Source organism: Zootoca vivipara, chromosome 5, assembly GCF_965207765.1.
Source record: "Zootoca vivipara chromosome 5, rZooViv2.hap1.1, whole genome shotgun sequence".
NCBI classification, from domain to species: Eukaryota; Metazoa; Chordata; class Lepidosauria; order Squamata; family Lacertidae; genus Zootoca; species Zootoca vivipara.
Window position 1 is genome coordinate 90,036,845 of NC_142588.1, and position 19,900 is coordinate 90,056,744.

The 19,900-nt window shown below is 49.0% G+C and overlaps 1 protein-coding gene across 8 annotated transcripts in view; it reads right to left on the bottom strand.

Annotated features, from left to right (window-relative positions):
- Positions 1-7,465: 7,465 nt before the first annotated feature.
- Positions 7,466-19,900, bottom strand: part of EIF4G1 (eukaryotic translation initiation factor 4 gamma 1) — an 83,668-nt gene continuing 71,233 nt past the window's right edge. For all 8 annotated transcript variants that reach the window (XM_088669236.1, XM_088669235.1, XM_088669233.1 and 5 more), the window contains 14 exons: positions 19,676-19,835; positions 18,623-18,723; positions 17,926-18,028; positions 17,722-17,824; positions 15,903-16,159; positions 15,677-15,792; positions 14,630-14,802; positions 14,365-14,490; positions 14,185-14,266; positions 12,504-12,602; positions 12,201-12,335; positions 11,065-11,146; positions 10,083-10,223; positions 7,466-8,817 (listed from right to left, as the gene is read on the bottom strand). In XM_088669236.1, the coding sequence (XP_088525362.1) occupies positions 8,636-8,817; positions 10,083-10,223; positions 11,065-11,146; positions 12,201-12,335; positions 12,504-12,602; positions 14,185-14,266; positions 14,365-14,490; positions 14,630-14,802; positions 15,677-15,792; positions 15,903-16,159; positions 17,722-17,824; positions 17,926-18,028; positions 18,623-18,723; positions 19,676-19,835 (1,860 nt within the window). In that variant the 3' untranslated portion in view covers positions 7,466-8,635. The remainder of the gene's footprint in view (positions 8,818-10,082; positions 10,224-11,064; positions 11,147-12,200; positions 12,336-12,503; positions 12,603-14,184; positions 14,267-14,364; positions 14,491-14,629; positions 14,803-15,676; positions 15,793-15,902; positions 16,160-17,721; positions 17,825-17,925; positions 18,029-18,622; positions 18,724-19,675; positions 19,836-19,900) is intronic.

Genomic DNA, 19,900 nt, shown 5'->3' on the forward strand with positions numbered 1-19,900 from the left:
AGGAGCTGGGACAGAGCAATGGGAGCTCACCCCGTCACCGGGATTCAAACCACCAACCTTCTGATCGGCAAGCCCAAGAGGCTCAGTAGTTTAGACCACAGCACCACCCGCGTCTAGGGAACCACCCACTAACAGTGCTTATTTCTTGTTGGGCGTAAGCTGCAGTTTACTAGCTGTCATCCAGTCCATTACCAAGAGAAGACATTGGTTCAGCTCGCCTGCAGATGCAAGAAAGCAGAGCCATTGCTGACAACGTATTCCAGAACTAGGAACGACTCCATGCTGCGGTTTCATGTAGGCGCTAAACAGCATGGGGATAAGTGCAACTCCAGGGGGCCAAACAAAATTCCCAGGCAACCACCTGATATTGGAAACCTGAGCAGGATGGGAAGCACTACAATGAAGTGCTGGCAACCCCCAGCTCAGCTTTGACGCTCTTCAGCCTCACACATAAAATGATGTTTTGGAATCTTGATTCAATCAGAAACCTATTTGAATGCAACCTTTTTATTTGGCTAATTGCTAGTATGATGTCAATAGGAATGTTGCAACCAAAGAACAGTTAATTTAGGTTTAGGCTATTAATCATTCAAGTTTGCGTCAATTTCCTTGCGTAATCCTATTTTACCTCCTTTCCTCCCCCCACCCTGGTTTCACGTTAGGTTAAAAGTGATTCACAGGAACTTTTGTTTTGTCCCAACACTCGGTTTCTTGTACCTGGAACTGCTGCCGATGCCAATTATCTTCCTTTGAAGTTCACCTTTGTAACCAATTACCTTCCTTTGAATTTACTTGTATGCTTTGAAACCCCATCAAAGTTCTTGGAATTCTAAATGAGCCTAATTTATGACTCAAAGGCCTGTCGCCATAGCTTTGGGGGCTGATCCAGCTGTGGGGCATTCCTCTGACGCCTCGCAATGGAAACTAAATGAGTCATGCACCTTGAGCAGGATTTGGCCCACCAGCTGCTAGTGGCAGGCAACCGAACTGGACACAGCTCAGTAAAGTTTCGTGGAACCGTAGGGTTGGAAGAGGATCATAAAGTCCAACCCCCTGTAATGCAGGAATCTCAACTACATCATCCATGACAGATGACCATCCAACCTCTGCGTAAAAGCCTCCAAGGAAGGAGAGTCCACCACGTCCTGAGGAAGACTGTTCCACTGCTGAATACCTCTTGCTGTCAGAAAATTCTTCCTGATGTTTTGTCATAATTCTCCTCCTTTGTAACTTGAGGTCATTGGTTTGAGTTCATAGAATCATAGAGTTGGAAGAGACCACAAGGGCCATCCAGTCCAACCCCCTGCCAAGCAGGAAACACCATCAAAGCATTCTTGACATATGCCTGTCAAGCCTCTGCTTAAAGAGCTCCAAAGGAGACGACTCCACCACACTCCTTGGTAGCAAATTCCACTGCCGAACAGCTCTTACTGTCAGGAAGTTCTTCCTAATGTTTAGGTGGAATCTTCTTTCTTGTAGTTTGAATCCATTGCTCCGTGTCCGCTTCTCTGGAGCAGCAGAAAACAATCTTTCTCCCTCCTCCATATGACATCCTTTCATATATTTGAACATGGCTATCATATCACCCCTTAACCTTCTCTTCTCCAGGCTAAACATACCCAGCTCCCTAAGCCGTTCCTCATAAGGCATCGTTTCCAGGCCTTTGACCATTTTGGTTGCCCTCTTCTGGACACGTTCCAGCTTATCAGTATCCTTCTTGAACTGTGGTACCCAGAACTGGACACAGTACTCCAGGTGAGGTCTGACCAGAGCAGAATACAGTGGTACTATTACTTCCCTAGATCTAGATGCTATCCAGAGCAGGAGAAACAAGCTGGTTCCCTATTCCATATGACAGCCCTTGAGATATTTGAAGATGGCTATCCTATCTCCTTTCAGTCTCCTCTTTTCTAGGCTAAACATACTCAGTTCTTTCAACCATTCCTCACAAGGCTTGGTTTCCAGGCCCTTGATCATCTTGGCCGCCCTCCTCTGTACACCTTCCAGCTTGTCAACATCCTTCTTAAATTGGGTTGCCCAGAATGGACACAGTATTCCAGGTGTGGTCTGACCAAGGCAGAACAGAGTGGCACTGTAACTTCCCTTGATCAAGACACTAACATTGAATAAGGCTCCTTGAGTGGTGAGAAATGAGTCCCAATGGGGGCAGTCTGGTGGTCTGCCTGGAGACACCTGTCAGCAGACATCCCCCCCCCCCACACACACACTCCAAAGGTCCAGGGGGTTGGCAGCATGGAGGCCACAAGGTGGAGGCCACAATCAAATTCGTACGTTAAGCAGAATTGCTTCCAAAAGCATGTACGTTAGGAGAAATCCGATTTAAGATGCTGATGTATTCTCATGAGAACTAGGAAAAAAGATTTTGCATATCGTGAAAATGTGGAGAAGGCTGGAGAAATGAGAAATCGAGATTAACAGAATCATCCACCTTTTACTTGCGGGGTGTGCTTGGTATTAAGAGTCTTTGCGTGTGTACCTAGGACTGTTTAGCCAGTTCGTGAATTTTCCCCAGCCACAAGCCAAAGGAACTTCTAAGTGCGTCTAAGGCATTGCATTAAGAGCTGGTCCTCTGCTGCTCCCTGGTGGCACCGGGTGCAAACTCCATTCTCACACAAATCTACATGCACACTTACCGTACTGAAGAAGTGTGCATGCACACGAAAGCTCGTACCAAAATAAAAACTTAGTTGGTCTTTAAGGTGCTACTGAAGGAATTTTTTTATTTTGCTTCGACTCAGACCAACACGGCTACCTACCTGTTACCGTACATCTGTGAGAGATGCTGCTAACTGCATGCACCAGTCATCCCAATGTCATAAAGACATACAGAGGGGAAATGGACTCTTGGCTCTCCTGAGATAATTCAAACCACGCACCCTTCATCTACACACACACACACACACCATTTATGCACAAGAGTATCTATGTGGGGATATGTGCACACTGCAATACCATAGACTGCAGGAAAGAGAGAACGGGCTTAAGGACAGAGCAGACACTGGGTGCAGCAGAGCTGAGCTTCTTCCCAAGATTCTGTCATATACCACAAAATAAGTTGCTAGTCCTTATTATGGCTGTGTATACATGCGGGTGGCGTTGCGGTCTAAACCACTGAGCCTAGGGCTTACCGATCAGGTGGTCAGCGGTTCGAATCCCTGCGACGGGGTGAGCTCCCGTTGCTCAGTCCCAGCTCCTGCCAACCTAGCAGTTCAAAAGCATGTCAAAGTGCAAGTAGATAAATAGGTACTGCTCCGGCGGGAAGGTAACAGGCGTTTCCGTGTGGTGAAGCGGCTTAGTCATGACCACATGACCAGGAAGCTGTACGCTGGCTCTCTCAGCCTCTAGAGCGAGATGAGCACAACCACCCCAGAAGCGGCTTAGTCATGACCACATGACCAGGAAGCTGTACGCCAGCTCTCTCAGCCTATAGAGCGAGATGAGCACCGCAACCCCAGAGTAGTCTGCGACTGGACCTAATGGACCTTTATCTTTAAACATGCTTAAATGTGGCAATACTGGCAAAATCAGAATAGCTCAGTTGGTGCAGATAACGCAAAGGTTGCAGGTTCAATCACCATAAGGGAGAGCTGCATATTCCAGCATTGCAGGGGGGTGGAGTAGATGATCCTCGGGGTCCCTTTCCAGCCCTAGAATACCAAAGGCTTCTGATGGGCAAGGACAGGCAGTGTGGCGGCTCCTTGCTCTGCTGCATGGCCAACTAAAATTATGCAGTTGAGCTTAATTTGCCTAATCACTTGCACCAGTGACTCCAGCCTGGTCTCTAAGGTGCTACCAGAAGGAATTTTTAAAATTTTGTTTAGACTACGGCAGACCAACACAGCTACCTACCTGTAACAAGGAACAATGCTTAGGTTTTATAAGAATAAATACTGGGCACTTACGGTAACACCTTTGCTGCCCACTTTGTGTGCATCTAATGAAGCTCTTTCTTATAAAAGCTGAGGCTTGAAAGAGGCCTCAAGAGGCTGCAACTTTTTGACAGCAACTCACCCATGAGGAATTCCGCTCTTCTAGTCAGCCGGAATCCGCACAGACAGAATGATGTAAATGCGTTCTAATAATTGTAACGTGAAGAACTTGCGCTTCAGCCTGCCCCCCCCCCTTTGGGCTAGGCTTGTTTAAAAAAGTGAATTTTTTGAAGCTGCTGTGAGGGTTTGTTTTTTGCTAAAATGCTGCAAGTAAACAAACTTCCATAAACTTCAGCCACTGAGCCAGCTCAAAGGTTCTTGCATTAACCTACAAAGCCTGGAACTGTCCCAAAGTACCTTAAGGACAGTAGATTCCTTATGCTCCACCTCCATCACCCAAATCCTCTGATAATGCACTTCAGGTGGTTCCCCCCCCCTCCCTATCTCACCTGTGGTTTGCTTGGCCTTCACCAGGGACTAAGTTTTTAGTGTGGCAGGTCCGGCCCTGTGGAACTCCCTACCACCTGATGTTTGGCAGGAACCAGCCTTTCTTCAGGTGGCTTTTGAAAACTATATTGTTTATGGACAGGATCGACAGGCAGTATGAATTATCTTTTTAAACTATCAGCATTTGCTGATGGTTTAACAACGGCATCGCTGGAGCTATGGTTCTTCTTACCCAGGAGGATCATGGAGGGCTGCTTAGTACATTACAAGTCCTTATCACGGCCAGAGAAAGACAGAAAGATCTCCAGCTTAATTTTTAGTTTGTGTAAATACCAGGGAAGACCATTGCTCCACGTATCTCAGTAATTACAAGTGCTGCCTGGAGACTTCGGGGATTGAACCCGAGACCTTCTGCATTTAGAGCAGCCTCATGCATTTAGGAAGAATACATATGAGAACCTGAAATGAAATCAGCAAGGAAGCCAGGACAGGAATTCCTAATCTGCTACTGCTGCTCCTTTAAGATCTAAGAGGCCAAAGGCTTGTCTAGTCCAGCACCCCATCCCCCAAAGTGGCCAACCAGAAGACACTGGGAAGCCCCCAAGCAGAAGACCACAGCCCTCTCTCCACCAACGATATTTCCTAATACACGATATCCATCTTTGGTATGGAACAGACTTGCCCTCAAGGATTTGTCTAACCTTTTAGTAAGCTGTCCAAATTGGTGGCTACCACATCTTGTGGGACAGAGTTCCATAGGCTAACCGTGTGTTGTGTGAAGCATGTCCTTTTGCCTGGCCTGAATCTCTTCACTCTCCTCCCAGGAAGGGAAGCAGGTGGCGCTGTGGTCTAAACCACTGGGCCTCTTGGGCTTGCCAATCAGGTGGACGACAGTTCAAATCCCAGTGACAGGGTGAGCTCCTGCCTCTCTGCCCCAGCTCCTGCCAACCTAGCAGCCTGAAAGCATGCCAGTGCAAGTAAATAGGTACTGCTGCGACCGGAAGGTAAATGGTGCTTCTGGTTTCTGTCAGTGTCCCGCTGCGCCAGAAGCAGTTTAGTCATGCTGGCCACGACCCGGAAAGCTGTGGACAAATGCCAGCTCCCTCGGCCTGAAAGCGAGAGGAGCACCACAACCCCATAGTTGCCTTTAACTGGACCTAACCATCCATGCGTCCTTTACCTTTACTCTCCTCCCAACCCACCAATCAGCTTCATGGGGCAACCCTGGACAGACTATTTGCTTTTTTCTTCCTGAACAAAAGAAAAGCCCTCAATATTTCCTTGTGGATGAACATCCTTTTGCAGCGGTTTCCAAACCCTCGTTTTTACTTTGACTCAGTGGGCAGACCTGTTCCATTTTCTGCCATTTCTTGTTTTGTCCCCTTCCTGGAGAGCTCGAATGAGCTAAAAGTCCACAGCCCATGGAAATCCCTCCTTGATCCCATCCCTGGTTAAACTGGGCTCGATGTAGTGGTCATGCTGGAAACACTGTGCTAATTTACTCACTGCTTCCAGGTTGTGTTTTAGTGGGATAATATGGAAGAAGAAAATCCAAAAGGGAGATGTTATTTCTTCTAGCATAAGGTTTCATCGGGGCGTCATCCTTAACTGGAAAGCATCTTGGCAAATACGTTAGTCTTCGTGTGCCACAATATTATTTTGTTATCAATAAATAAATATATTGTAGTGTTTTATGTATACTGCTTTGAGGTTTTAAATAAGTGGTACATATTTCTTATTAAATAAATGAGCAGCATGTCCCTGCTCTCTTTCTCCATATTCTGCAGTCTTGAGATGCTATGCTCCAGAATTCTACAACGGTGTCTACCATCTTGTAGTGTCTTGTGAGCAGATCAGCTCACCACCGGGTGATATTAAGGGTGCCAGATAATTCTACATCCCATCAGATTTGTGGAGCATGGTTAACAAGAATTTTTAATTTAGGCACTGTAAGTCATGCAGGGCAAAAATAATCCTCATTTCCTGAACATGGGGTTTACTTGGTAAAGTTCCTGACACTGACAGTTCTTGCTCCTACGCACTTTCAAAAAATCTTATCTACCAGGACAAAGTGCAGAAACTTGCCTTTTGCCCAGAAGAGAGGGTGGTGGCGCCTGGAGCCAAGTGGGACACTCCGTTCATGACACTCCAGCACTGAAGGTGAAAACAATGGGCATCGCTTTGGGACACACAGCGGTTCCACATTTGCAAAGAAGATCAACACGACCGTTTCAAGAGAAGAGATGGAAGTTGCAGGAGGAAGTAGCTGTTCTGCTGTCTCCTCCATTCCAGGAGGAGAGCAGGGAACCCTGCGAGTGACAACGCTGGGTGCAGGTCCAGCGTTTGGCTTCTTGGGAATCTCAGTTCATGCCAAGTTTCTGCCTCAGTGTTGGAAACCATGAGGGCTCAGTCACAAGAGCAACGCCATGATGCTCTGCCCTTCCCCATCTCCTCTGGCAGCTCAAGGAGTCCAGGAATCCTGACCGTTCCACCCGCGGCAAACCCCTTTCTCCCTGCAAACACTGCCCATGCTTAAAAAGCATCTTGAGAAATTCCAAACGCTGAATCAAGGATTCAAATTCATTCCTGGGGAGGTCAAGGTGAACCCTAGCAAGAATTCTGCCACCAGACCACACTCTGCCACCGAGCCCAGGCAGCCTGACTAATGATTAGGAGTTGTAGTCCAACATCTTTGGGGAGAGGGGGACACAGGTTTACTTTGTGCAGGCTCTCCAGGGCCTCAGACTGCCTTTTGTCCTCTCTCCTCCTCCAAATCAAATTTCCTGCATTTTACAAAGCCTGCAAGGCAACCAACACTGGAGAGCCTGCTTGCACACTTCACCCAAAGCTCACTCTACTTGCACTAGCCCATCACCAGTGTTTGCAACACCCTCTCCCCGCAATAACCTCTCCCCCCAGAGCCAAAGTTTTCTACTAAATAAACCTCCCTGCTCCTTTTCCATAGGGTCAGGTAGGAGCAGGGGCACAGGAACCCTGGGTTCTATCACTCTCCCGACAAGACCTGCCGAGGCGGGAGGCAGGGACGCGACAGCAGCCAACACGTCACCTTTTTTAAGCAATGTTCTTTTTTTTATTTCCAGTTTACGGTGAAAAGATGCTTTTTTTGAATCTTCAATTAAATACTCCATAAAGAAAAAAGAAAAAGAAAAGAAAAAGTATTTACAAATTCATGTGACCGATAATTCCGAATCCTTGTTTCATTTTTGCTTTCACGTTTTCGTTTTTTTGTTTTTTGTTTTGTTTTCTTTCTCGCTCTCAATCACAAGAGCAGCTCCTTTTAACCATCCATTGCAGGCGAAGCAGGTCACAAAACCGTGGCCTCAGTGTGGGCGTGGGGGGGGAGGGGGCGTGGGGGGGGAGAGGGCCCTCCCAAAGAAGGAAGCTTCCCCCCACCTCAAAACTGCAAACACACCACCCACCCCCATTTTATTCCCTCCGCCAGCAACTCTCCAGCAGCTCCCAAGCAAGGCGGATGTTTGAAATGACCCCCCCCTTATTTTAAAAAAGCAACAACATCTGTCAAGAGGCTTTTGTGTTAATTCCAGGCGGTGATCCGAGGGTGCATGGGGGAGCAGTGGGATGGGGGGGGCGGATGGGAACAGGTGGGCAAAGTTTGCGGACAGCAGAGTCCTATCCTCTCAAACCTCAAAAGATTTAATAAGTCTATATTTATATTTTATATATATATTTATATAATCTCTCTATATTTCAGCAATAACTGGGAGGAGGAGGAGGAGGAAGGGGAGATGGGAGGGGGGAGCAGCAGAGGCCTCAGGCTCTCCCAGCCCCCAACCCCTTTCCACAGACATGTGTTTTGGGTGCTTCGCACCTGCCAAAGATTCGAGGGGGCCCCCCCGCTCATTAAAATCATCATCCAGGTGCGCCCCGGGGCAATTGGCCTCGGGAGCTGAGCGGAGCAGCAACACTTACCGCCTCCTTCAGCATCAATTTATTATCGTCAGACACAAACCAATACAGGCTGTTAAAACAGAAACAAAAGAACAAAAAAAATCCCAACCAAAAAATAATAATAATAAGGGGGTGGGGAAGAAGTCCTGTGTGGGAGGAAGGTACGGAGAGCAGCGCCCAGTTCCTGTGTATCCTTAACCCCCCACGCTGCCACCCCCATGGGAGTCCAAGGCTCTGAGGAGGGGTCAGAGCAGGCAGGCAGGCAGGCTCCGTCCGTCTGTCCCCACCACCTCCCACAACGTGGGTGCTCAGTTGTTGTCAGACTCGTCCTCCGCTTCGCGCAGCCAAGTGTAGAAGGCTGTAACGGACTTGAGCGCGACTCCCTTCCCTTGCTGTTCAGCCGGGTCTTTGCTTGACTCCCACTTGTAGAAGGCTTCCTCTTTAATCACGTCCTCATCGTACAAGGCATCGAAGAACATTCGGAGCAGATCTGGAAGCGGCAGGAGGGGGGGGGGCAGGAGAGTCAAATAACACAGAGGGGGAAATGTAGGTCGCCAGCTGACTCAACCCGCCCTTCTGGGTGCTTGGAAGACGGGTCTTACGACCAACATCTTATCATTGATTCTTCTCTACTCCTAGAGGCAGGATCTATCCAGGAGGCACAAGGAAGTGCTCTTTCACCAGCCCCCTAACACGCTGCTCCTCAAACTTGGGTCTCCAGTTGTTTTTGGGCGACAAATTCCACCACCCCTAGCTAGCAGCAATAATGGCAATCTTAGTCCAAAACCAGCTGGAGACCCAAGTTTGGGAAACCCTGCTGTAACTGGCTGAGCCCAAGTTCTATTATCTACGATCAAGGGAATCAGAGACTTTTAGAGTTGGAAAAGACCACAGGGGCCAGCTAATCCAACCCCCTACAATGCAGGAATCGTTTGCTCAATGTGGGGTTCGAACCCACAACCCTGAGATTAAGAGTGAGGTATCCCAGCTATAAGCTCAGTGGCGGAGCATCTGTGTTACATGCAGGAGGTTCTGAGCTCTATCCCTGGCATCTCCACGTGGAGCTGCGAGATGCTCCCTGCCTGGAAACCTGGACAGCTGCTACCTGTCACTGGAGACAAGGCTGAGCTAGATGAGCCAGTGGTCTGACTCTGTGTAAGGCAGCGCCCTAGATGACAAAAGGAAAAACAGTGCCTCTATCCACAGGGAGGTTGTCCATTGAGACTAGTAGCCACTGATAACAGCTGATCCTCCATGAATCTGCCTGACCCTCTTTTTAAATCAATCCAACAGAGAGGGAGTGAATGTCACAGTTTAACTATGCTCTGTGTGACAAAGTACTTTGTCTATCCCGAATCTTCCCATATTTATCTTTTTCGATTAACTGGATATTACACCTCTGTCATGTTGTCATCCCCCACCCCTGTTTATTTGCCATTTTTATGAACTGAAAAGCCCCAAATGTTAAATTATTGCTCAAGGGGGAGTTCCTTCAAGCCATTTTGACTGCGCTTTCCCTGAACCTATTGCACCTTTACCTCTCTTGATTTTACAGCAGTGTTTGCCAAACTTGGGTCTCCAGCTGTTTTTTGACTACAACTCCTTAGCTAGCAGGACCAGTGGTAATGGAAGATGCGAACTGCAGTCCAAAACAGCTGGAGACCCAAGTTTGGGAAACACTGATTTACAGGCAGCTCATCTCTATTGCGGCTTGGGCATACAAGGCTAGGTCGCCTTCCCAGGCGAAACACTTACTTGCTGGCTGGTCCAGCTTTACCACAAGGGCCTGTAAAGCATAGAGGGCCTGCAGCTCCTTATTCTCATCGCTCAGGTATTTCTGCAGCAGCTTGGCTCGGCTCTTGATCACGGGACTGTCCATCCGGTAAGGGTTCTCAACTGCAGCGGCAGGAAGATTGGGGGGGGGGGGTAGGGAAGAAGGATGCTCAGAGTTAAGGATGTTCTGCACCCCTCAAAACAGCCAATAACAGCCTCCTGGTCCCCTGCCTGTTGCCTCATCCGAATCCTAGAGGGCAGTTTACTCCAAGGTGAGTTGGCTTCTGCCACAGGTCCCATTCCTCAGCAGGCATCCCAATAGTGGCCACCAAGCTCCCCCAAAAAAGGAAATGGAAGGAAGGAAGGAAGGAAGGAAGGAAGGAAGGAAGGAAGGAAGGAAGGAAGGAAGGAAGGAAGGAAGGAAGGAAGGAAGGAAGGAAGGAAGGAAGGAAGGAAGATTGAATACCTGCCCTTAATCCTAAAGCCTCAGGGTGGGTTACAGCAAGGTAAGTAAAACAGATTAAATCCCAAATAAACCAAACTGGGAGTGGAGGAGTCTATAAAAACAGGCAAACCACCAGGCCTGAATGCAATGAACAATGCTCCTATTTATCCACTGTAATCAACTAATGAGAGCTAGAAAGCTGAACACTGCCCACCATGCATGGCCTGCTCCCTGTTTGACAGGTTGTTTTCACCTCGTTTTTGTGTTTCCACACAGGTGTCACAAACAAGTTCACAGAGAAGCATTGCAATGTTGTGGGGCTGTTTTTTTGTTTGGCAGGTCACTTACAATGGTGGGCCAAAGGCATTTTTAGGCTCTGCTCTCATCTGAGACACCAGCCCCCAGACCCAGCTCACAGGAGAGACACCCACTTCCCACTAAACCGCCACACACATACGCAGCCCCCACCCCACCCCCCCACCCCGGTCCCTGCCACTCCAGGCTTGCACCAATGCTTACAGACAACAGCAGAATGGCACGCTGACGTCATCAGGGCTCTGACAAACATATTGGATGAGACTTGCTGCTCACTCAGGTTTGCCTGGTGGGAAAGAAGAGGATCAGAGGTTGGAAGCACTTGCAGTTGCCAACCTAAGTATCTGGAAATCGACTTTAAAAACATCCATACCGACCACACACAGAGTCAGAACTCCATCTGCGTATTTTCCCTCCTGACTGAAGCTGCTCCTTCTATGTGCCAGCAAGGGAGCCAACCCCACAAAGGCCTGCTGGTTTAGCGATTTACCCAGATATCCCCAACCATCATCTAATCAATAAAGGGGGGCGGGGAGGCAGCAATCCCATTCTCCGAGCAAACTGCTGGAGAAGGAAGAAGGGCAAAGCTTCCTAATAATTTAATGCTTCACAGAGCATCTGATGGCATGCTCAGTCCATAGAAGCTGTTGTCAAGACCCAAGTGGAATGGACTTTTATGACTGTGGGACACAACTCTCCAGACAGACTGCAACTTCCAATGTGGCGGAGCAGCTAATGTTGGACTAGGGGGCTGAGAGACCAGAGTTCAAATCTCTACTTGGCCTTGAAGCTCACTGGGGGGGCCTGAGGCCAATCACTGTCTCTCAGCCTAACCCACCTCGCAGGGTTGTTGTGGAGATTAAATGAGGGGGGACGACCACCTTGAGCTCCTTGGGAGAAAAAATGCAATAAAAGGGATGGGGGTGGGGGATAGGAATCCAATCGGCATGCCTCTTTTCTCTGGGGATTCTTTATAAGAACCTAAGAAGAGTCTGGCTCATCTAGTCAAACATCCTTTCCTCGGCATAGCCAATCAGATGCCCATGAGAAGCCCAGAAGCAGGACCTAACAGCAACAGCACTCTCCCCAATAACTGACATGCAGAGGCATACTGCCTGTGACAGAAGAGGGAAACCACAGCCACTGTGGTTAGGAGACGCCAATAGCCTTGTGTGCCATGGATTTGTCTGGACCCTTTTCCAAACCATCCAAGTTGCTGAAAGAACTTGCCCCTCCAATTGTTTCTCCCTCCGCCCTCCCCACCGGTCACTGCAAGAGGTACCCCCCAGGCCCACCTCCCATGCTCTTCTGCACAGCAGCACTCGCCCTTCCCAACTCACCTCAATCCAGTCATATATTCTTTGGTTATTTGCATTTTCTTTCAATAATTTGTCTAGCTGCTTGCACAGCTCTTCCGACGTGAGCTCCTTGCGGCTGGGTGCGTCGGAGTTGTCACCCATTGTGTACTCCACTTTCTGAGCAGCAAGGGGGGGGGAAACAGGGAGGCAAGAGTCAGGGCCAGAGGCAATGGCAAAAGCAGGCATCCCGCTGCCTCTTCAGAGGATGCTTTCTGGGGCCAAGCTGAAGCCCCTTCCGGCTCCAGAAGCTACCCCAACCTCCCCCACAAAGCTCATTGTGCTCACCTGCTCTGTGATGAACTTATTGACATCCTGGTCCTCGGGCAGGAATTCCTTCCAGCTAAGGCCACCTTCTCTCCACAGCGTCCCTGCCTTCTTGTGGCTCTACAGGGGAACAGGGACCACCTTAGGAACATTTCATCCAAGACACTCACAAGCCCGGCTTCACCACTACGTCTACCCCTCAATAGGCAGCTATTATTATTTATTAAATTTGTATACCACCCTATACCTGCAGGTGCCTGGGTGGTTACAACGTAAAATCACAATATAAAAACACAAAACAAGAACAACCCCTGCACCTTCTGCTTGCCATACATATTCTTTTTAACAATACAAGTGCTCCTCCAGGGGTGAAACTAAATGAACAGGAAGGGACTAATTAAAGGGGTAGAAGTGACTTAAACAAGCAAAGCCAAGGAGGAGGGCTGATGCTGCTTTGTGGTGCCTCTATCTAAAGTCATCCTAGATCTTTTTTTTATTACTTTGAGATGTTTGTTGATGTTGGAACTCTAATTGCAATTATCTAAACAAAATAAAAAAAAAATCCTTCCAGTAGCACCTTAGAGACCAACTAAGTTTGTCATTGGTATGAGCTTTCATGTACATGCACACTTCTTCAGATACACTGGAACAGAAGTCACCAGACCCTTATGTATAGTCACAGGGTGGGGAGGGGTATTACTCAGAAGGATGGTGGGAATGGGTGATTGACTGATAGGAGTGTTGAACCTGTTGATGACTATTAACGACTGCAATTGGTCTTGCAGGAAAAAGCAAGGGTGGCTAAAGATAGCTTTATCATGTATAATGAGATAAGAATCCAATGTCCTTATTCAGACCAGGTCTCTCCATGGTTTTAAGCTTGGTAATGAGTTGCAATTCAGCAACTTCTCTTTCCAGTCTGTTTCTGAAATTTTTCTGTAATAAGACAGCTACTTTGAGATCTTGTATAGAACGTCCTGGAAGATTGAAGTGTTCTCCTACTGGTTTTTCTGTCTTGTGATTCCTGATGTCAGATTTATGTCCATTTATCCTTTGGCGTAGGGTTTGGCCTGTTTGTCCAATATAGAGAGCTGAAGGGCGCCGTTGGCATTTGATGGCATACACAATGTTAGAAGATGAGCAATTAAATAGTCCTGAGATGGTATGTTTGATGTTGTTGGGGCCAGTGATGGTGTTGTCCGGGTGTAACTAGTGCAATTTTCTACTTGATTCCAACAAACCTTTGAATTCGGTTTTCTTGTGTGATAGCAAGCTATTCCTTGTGGGTGGCTATTTTTTGCACCTAAAAAATACATGATGTGCTAGTTTTCCTCTGGCCACATTTGGAAGCGAGTGTGAAGAGAACAGACAGAGGAGGCAAACTGCCTTAGCTCCAGCAGACTAGTCGCCTGCTTTTTGCTTGGCTGAGAGGCAAAGTGTCTCCATCACTCTGTTCCAGAGCAGAGACACCCACGGAATTTCGGCGTCTTTGCCTTCGAGGCAACAGGAGCCAATTGCTCCCGTCCACAGCTGAGCTCCCCTGATCAGGGTGGGAGGAGGAATTAGCTTGTTTTTCCGTAAACAAGCAGAGCCAAACATGGAAAGGCACCGATAACATTTTATGGCCGCTCACCAATCACAACATGCAAGCCCCGGGGATCAACAGACAAGGTTGACCAGGGCATGAAGGAGAGCAACTTACCATCCCTTTGCAAAGCAGGCCCAGGATCTCCAGCAGCAGAGTCGTGGCCTTGCCAATAGGTACCAAAGGCTTGGCAATCTCCCTGAAAAGACCACAGGAAGGTCATTCACCGGTTGGGGGGGGGGGGAGAGGAAAAGAGGGAAAGCCCATGCAGAGGAAAGGAAAGAGGCTCCAGCTCACCTGAACAGCTCCTCCATGGGGATGCCACCTTCTCTCAGAATGGGAGTTATGATCTCCGCCAGGTACAGCCATATGTGTGGGATATCAATCTCCATATCTTCACCAATCTCCAGGATCTCATGCAGCCTAGGGGTGGAAAAGGAAGGGAGGGGGGCAGTCAGTGTGTGCAAAGGACTGGGACTGGATATTGCAGCTGTCAGAGGCCACCTTTGCTTTGTGCATGCCCCACCCCACACACAAAAATTTCATAGCAGGACTCCATTACCCTTTGTAGTACTGTTCCTTGGAGAGGATGCCTCCTTTGACCAAGTGGTAGAGCAGCATCCCCATGTGCTCCCGGGCAATCGTGCTCCGCTCCAGCGTGGACTCGATTCCGTTCCGCACAAAGATGTAGAGCTGGGAGGGGCAGTTCAGTTCCTGGACACACTGCTGAGCCTCCTGCAAGAAGCGGGCAGAGAAGGGGGAGAGCTCAGCGCAAACATCTCATAGCAAAGTCTGCACCTTGGGCTGGTGAGATCTGGCCCAAGCCAACCTGTTGCAGGGAGGAATCCAAGGACCTGTTAAGAGAGTTTCGGCTCGTGCAATATTTCAGGGCAACACCCCAAAACGGGAGCCCCTCTCCTTAAAAGACTGTCATGCAGAATACTGAGCCTTTGATTTAAGTGTGTGCTTATTGCAGTGATATATTATTACACCCTTAGCTCTCCCTCTCCATCTGCCCCAATCTTATCTGTGGGTTATGATGGACTAGTAAAACACCCTCAGCCTATATGATAGCTCAGTGAGCTTCATGATAAGCGGCAATTTCAACCCAAGCTTCCCTTGGTCTAAGACTGACCCACTCCAACAAACCAATCCCTTGTGAATCTGAACAGGTCCTTCCAGGGGCCTCTGTTAACAGGAGGCATCAATGTAGCCTGTTAGGCCCAGCAGACAGTGCTCAGCATTCCCCTCTGCCATGACTGTGCATCCATGTTGCCCTGCAAGCATCAATGAACCACTGCTAAGCTTCCAGGAGTTCAAGAGGGGAGGGGTCACAAGAGCAGTTTTGGAATGGAAAAGGCCACCTGAAAGTTCTTTAATCTGCTATGCTTCTTATCTAAGAAAATTGCTCAATATACAAGACTCCTAGCAGCTGAGCAGCTGATTCCAACCTGCTCTTCCCCCAATCCCCCAATCCTAGTGCCAAACCACGAACTCATATTTATCTACTGCCCTCTCATAAAATATCAAGCATAATATCCATGCCCTGCGTCCTATTCCGCAGTTTCCGTTAAATGCTCTGCTCCTGCCACTTCTCTGCAGCACAAACCTTCATATCGTTGATGTGCAGGTATTCCTCAGTGATGGCCTTGGCTTTCTTCTCCAGCTCCTCCTCGGACAAGGCAGGCTTGGCAGGGGGCTCAGGGGCCACTGGCTCACGCTTTGCTGCAGAGACGGAGGAAGCGAGAGGTCAACACTGGTCCTGGACCAAATCGGAAAGTGGCGGGGGGGGAGGCCACCGCCCACTAAACCCCGCACACCTTCCCGCCACTCACCAGGTTCCCTGCTTCGGTCCCGCTCCTCGGTCATGCTGGCCACTTTGCGCACTGTCTCGAGGACCCCTTGCCGCTCTCGTTCTCGCTCCCGGCTCCTGTCATCCATCTCCTTGCTGAAGCTACGCTTGGTGACAGGGGTCCTGTTCCGGTCCGACCGCTCTGGCCTCTCGAGGCGATCGCCCCTCTCCGGCCGCTCGCGCTCCAAGCGGTCCCCTCGTTCACCACCCTTTTCGGAGCGGTCGCGGCTACTGCTGCTTCTGCAAGGAGACCACGCAAGAGTTCAGGTGAAACGGCACTGAATGCCAGACAAACACTTGCCAGGTGGCTGGGGTCTCATTCAGGACCAGCACAGAAGGAAAAACAGAAACACGGGAAGGGAAAAAAAGGGCAAAGTTCTGTAATACTCTCCCCTCAAACCGGTGCCCTCCTGATGTAGTGAATTAAAAGTTCCAGCTAGCACAGCTAGAAATTGCAGATTGTAGCAGCTGGAGGGCAGCAGGTTAGGGAAGGCTACCCTACGCTGACCATTTGTCTAATCCAGCCTGGTTCTGCCTACTCAAGAGGTCTTAGGCTCTTCCCAGGCCTATGTTTCTCTGGAAACCAAGCCTGATGAGGAATGGATGAAGGAGCTGGCCATGCTTAGCCTGGAAAAGAGGAGACTGAGAGGAGATATGATATCAGGTATCTCAAGGGCTGTCACATGGAAGAGGGAACAAGCTTGTTTTCTCCTGCTCCAGAGGGTAGGACTCGCACCAATGGTTTCAAGTTACAAGAAAGGAGATTCCGACTAAACATACAGAAAAACCTTCTGACAGCAAGAGCTGTCAAACTCTTACTGGACTCCATTGGGAGGTTGTGGATCCCCTTCCTTGGAAGTTTTTAGGCAGAAGTTGTATGGCCATTTGTCATAACTGCTTTAGTTGAGGTTCCTGCATTGCAGGGGGGTTGGATTAGATGACTTTTCGGGTCCCTCCCAACTATGATTCTTTAAGCCAGGCATGCCCAACCTTCGGCCCTCCAGATGTTTTGGACTACAATTCCCACCATCCCTGACCACTGGTCCTGTTAGCTAGGGATCATGGGAATTGTAGGCCAAAACATCTGGAGGGCCGCAGGTTGGGCATGCCTGCTTTAAGCGGATGGGCAGGGTTGTGCCTGTGACCCTCTATTTGGAAAGCAGTCTAGAGGATTTATGGTCCTTCCCATAATGCCATCAGTGTGTCCCAAGACTACAAAAAAATAGGCAGGAAGGATGGGGAGTCTGTGGCCCTTCAGGCATTGTTGGGCTACAACTCCCATCATCCCTGACTACTGGCACTGACGGCAGAGGGCGATGAGGCAAGTGGCACAGAGGCTGGAAGTTTGCAGGAATAAACCCCCACATCTATTTCTATCTTACTTCCCTGCATTCTCCCCGGATGCTCAAGTGTCCCATGCAGCTCCAAATTACATAAAAGGGAGAAGCAGGAGGGAAAGTCAGAATAAAGTACATGTATCAACCTACGCAAACTTATTAGAATATTTTATTCAAGTTGCAAAATAGGGGGTTATTCCCCCACTCTGATCTATCTGTTTTTGGTATTCCTACCCAACATCTGCAGCCAGCCATGCCCTATTTGCATGTGAGGAGGTTTAGGAGCTCATGCGTTGGCAAAAGCGCCTCCTCAAATACTTTCCTCCCCTTGAGCAAATGCAAAATCCAAAAATGCACCTAGGGTGTTTGGAACAGCAGGATGGACCTGGCAGGCCTGAGAAGCAAAGAATCAGGCCTGCTTGGGGGGGGGGGGAGAATCTAAGTAAGAGTGGGAATGAGACGGACCTTTGCACCACACGCCGCACATCCTGGCTCTCTGCAGGAGCCGACTGCTGTAAGGCTGAGAAGCGATTCAAGGTACTTGTGGCTGGCCGATTGGAGTCAGGCGCTGGGCAAAGAAAGGACAGGTAAGATAACAGGTTAGAGGACCAAGGAGCTGCAGAAGCACTGCTCATTTTGCAAACCCTTTGTTGCGCCAGCTGCATTTACCTGGTTCAGCAGGCTTGGCACCCGAACCACCACTGCTGCCCTTCCCCCAGCTCAGACGCCCACCGGGTGCAAAAAGCTGGTTGTTGGAGTCGATTGAACCTGGCTGGGAGGGGGCAAGGAGAGAGGAGGAGACAACTCATTCACCATCAGAGGCAGCCAAAGAAGCACCCAACCCATCTACCACTACTTAACAATGACAGAATGCTTTCTGGATTGCCCAACCCATGCTAGATGTCTGCCACCATATGTATCCCTCCTTCCCTATCCCTCCTTGTCAACAATAGCACCATCAACCACCCCAGAAGTCATTAAAAAACTCAATTTTGCAGGGATAAACAAGGTCCTTCGGTACAAAGTTAGTACAGGTTTGTAAATCAGCCCACAAATGCCACTAGCCTGATGCGGGGCTGGTAGGAGAGGTACAGGATTCCCCCCCCCCAAAATCTGGTAACCTGTTTGCTTTCTATGCTAGATATAGTGCCCCTCCTCAGCCAGACAACAGCCCACCCACTCATGTGTGCAATTCTATGTGCTTGCCTGCATTCAATCCTTTGTTGCCCAGAGCTTAAATACACTCTTCCCCCCCCCAAATTCTCTCATCTTTCGCAACTGATAGAAAAGGCCACGGTTCCCTAATGCACAAAAAACAAGCACCCCACCCCCACCCTCAAAAACCCATTCCAACCCAGCAGCTTACCTTGGTGATTTTTGTTAACCTGCTGGTGTCAATCGGCCTGTTGCCCTTGCTGATGGGGACGGTGTTCCAGCCGTCATCCGAAACTTGGTTGCCCCGCCCACCTGCAGAGACAGCCAAGTCAAGGTCTATCATTTGTAACAGCCTAACCATGGCAAACTACCCATGAATGCATACACATGTCTACTGTTCCTATTGGAGCAAGAGAGCCTATCATAGGCCAGAAAGGTGTGGCAGCTTGGGGCTGGCAGGATCAGCCCAAAAGCCTATTCAGTTCAGCATTTTGTTTCACAGTGGTGCCCCTGGGACGCAGAAAGAGCAGGGCTTGAAGGCAATAGGACTCTCCTGCACTCTGCCCAGACCTGAAAAACATGATAGAGACTGAGAGGAGATAGGACAGCCATCTTCAAATATCTCAAGGGCTGTTACACCGAGGATGGAGCAAGCTTGTTTTCTCCTGCTCCGGAGGGTAGGACTCAAGCCAACGGCTTCACGTTACAAGAAAGGAGATTCCGACTAAACACCAGGAAGAACTTTCTGACAGCAAGAGCTGTTTAACAGTGGAATGGTTTCCCCTTGGGAGGTGGTGGGCAGAGGTTGGATGGCCAACTATCACAGATGCTGTAGTTGAGATTCCTGCATTCCAGGGGGGTTGGACTAGATGACCCCGGGTTCCCTTCCAAACACTATGATTCTATGAAGTTCAGTAGCATATTGCTTCTAAACCAGGAAGCTCTGTTCAACCACCACCATGGATCCAAAAGTCCATAAATTTTGTTGTTTCATCTTTTTGTAAACCACTCTGACTTTTCTTTTTCCAATCAAGTGGTGTATAAATTTTATGAGAATGAGTAAAATTAATAATTTTGCTCAATTTTTAAGGACAGGCTAAGCCAGGGCACATCTTTCGGTGGTGCCCAGCTGCATCATGCACATAGATACACAATTAACTTGGGGCGTCCCAAAGCTGCTCTCTCTTCCAGGGGCATTAAAAGCAGGTGGCCTCCACAAGGCAGCAATGGATCCAGAAACTGAGAAGGCGACCAACCCACCCACCTGAGGACGATGGGCCTGAAGGCCCTCTCCTCTTATCCTGCCCCTTGGACATCAGCTGCTGGACTTTGATGTGTTCACGGTGCTCCTCCATCTCAGCTTCTTTGTGGATCTGGTCAATGGTCTTGGGGCCCTGGTCCCCTCTCCTTGGCACCCAACTGTTCTGCAAGAGGCAAAGCAAGGGGAGAGGTTACAGCACCCAGAACGCTTGGCATGCGAAGGCAAGGG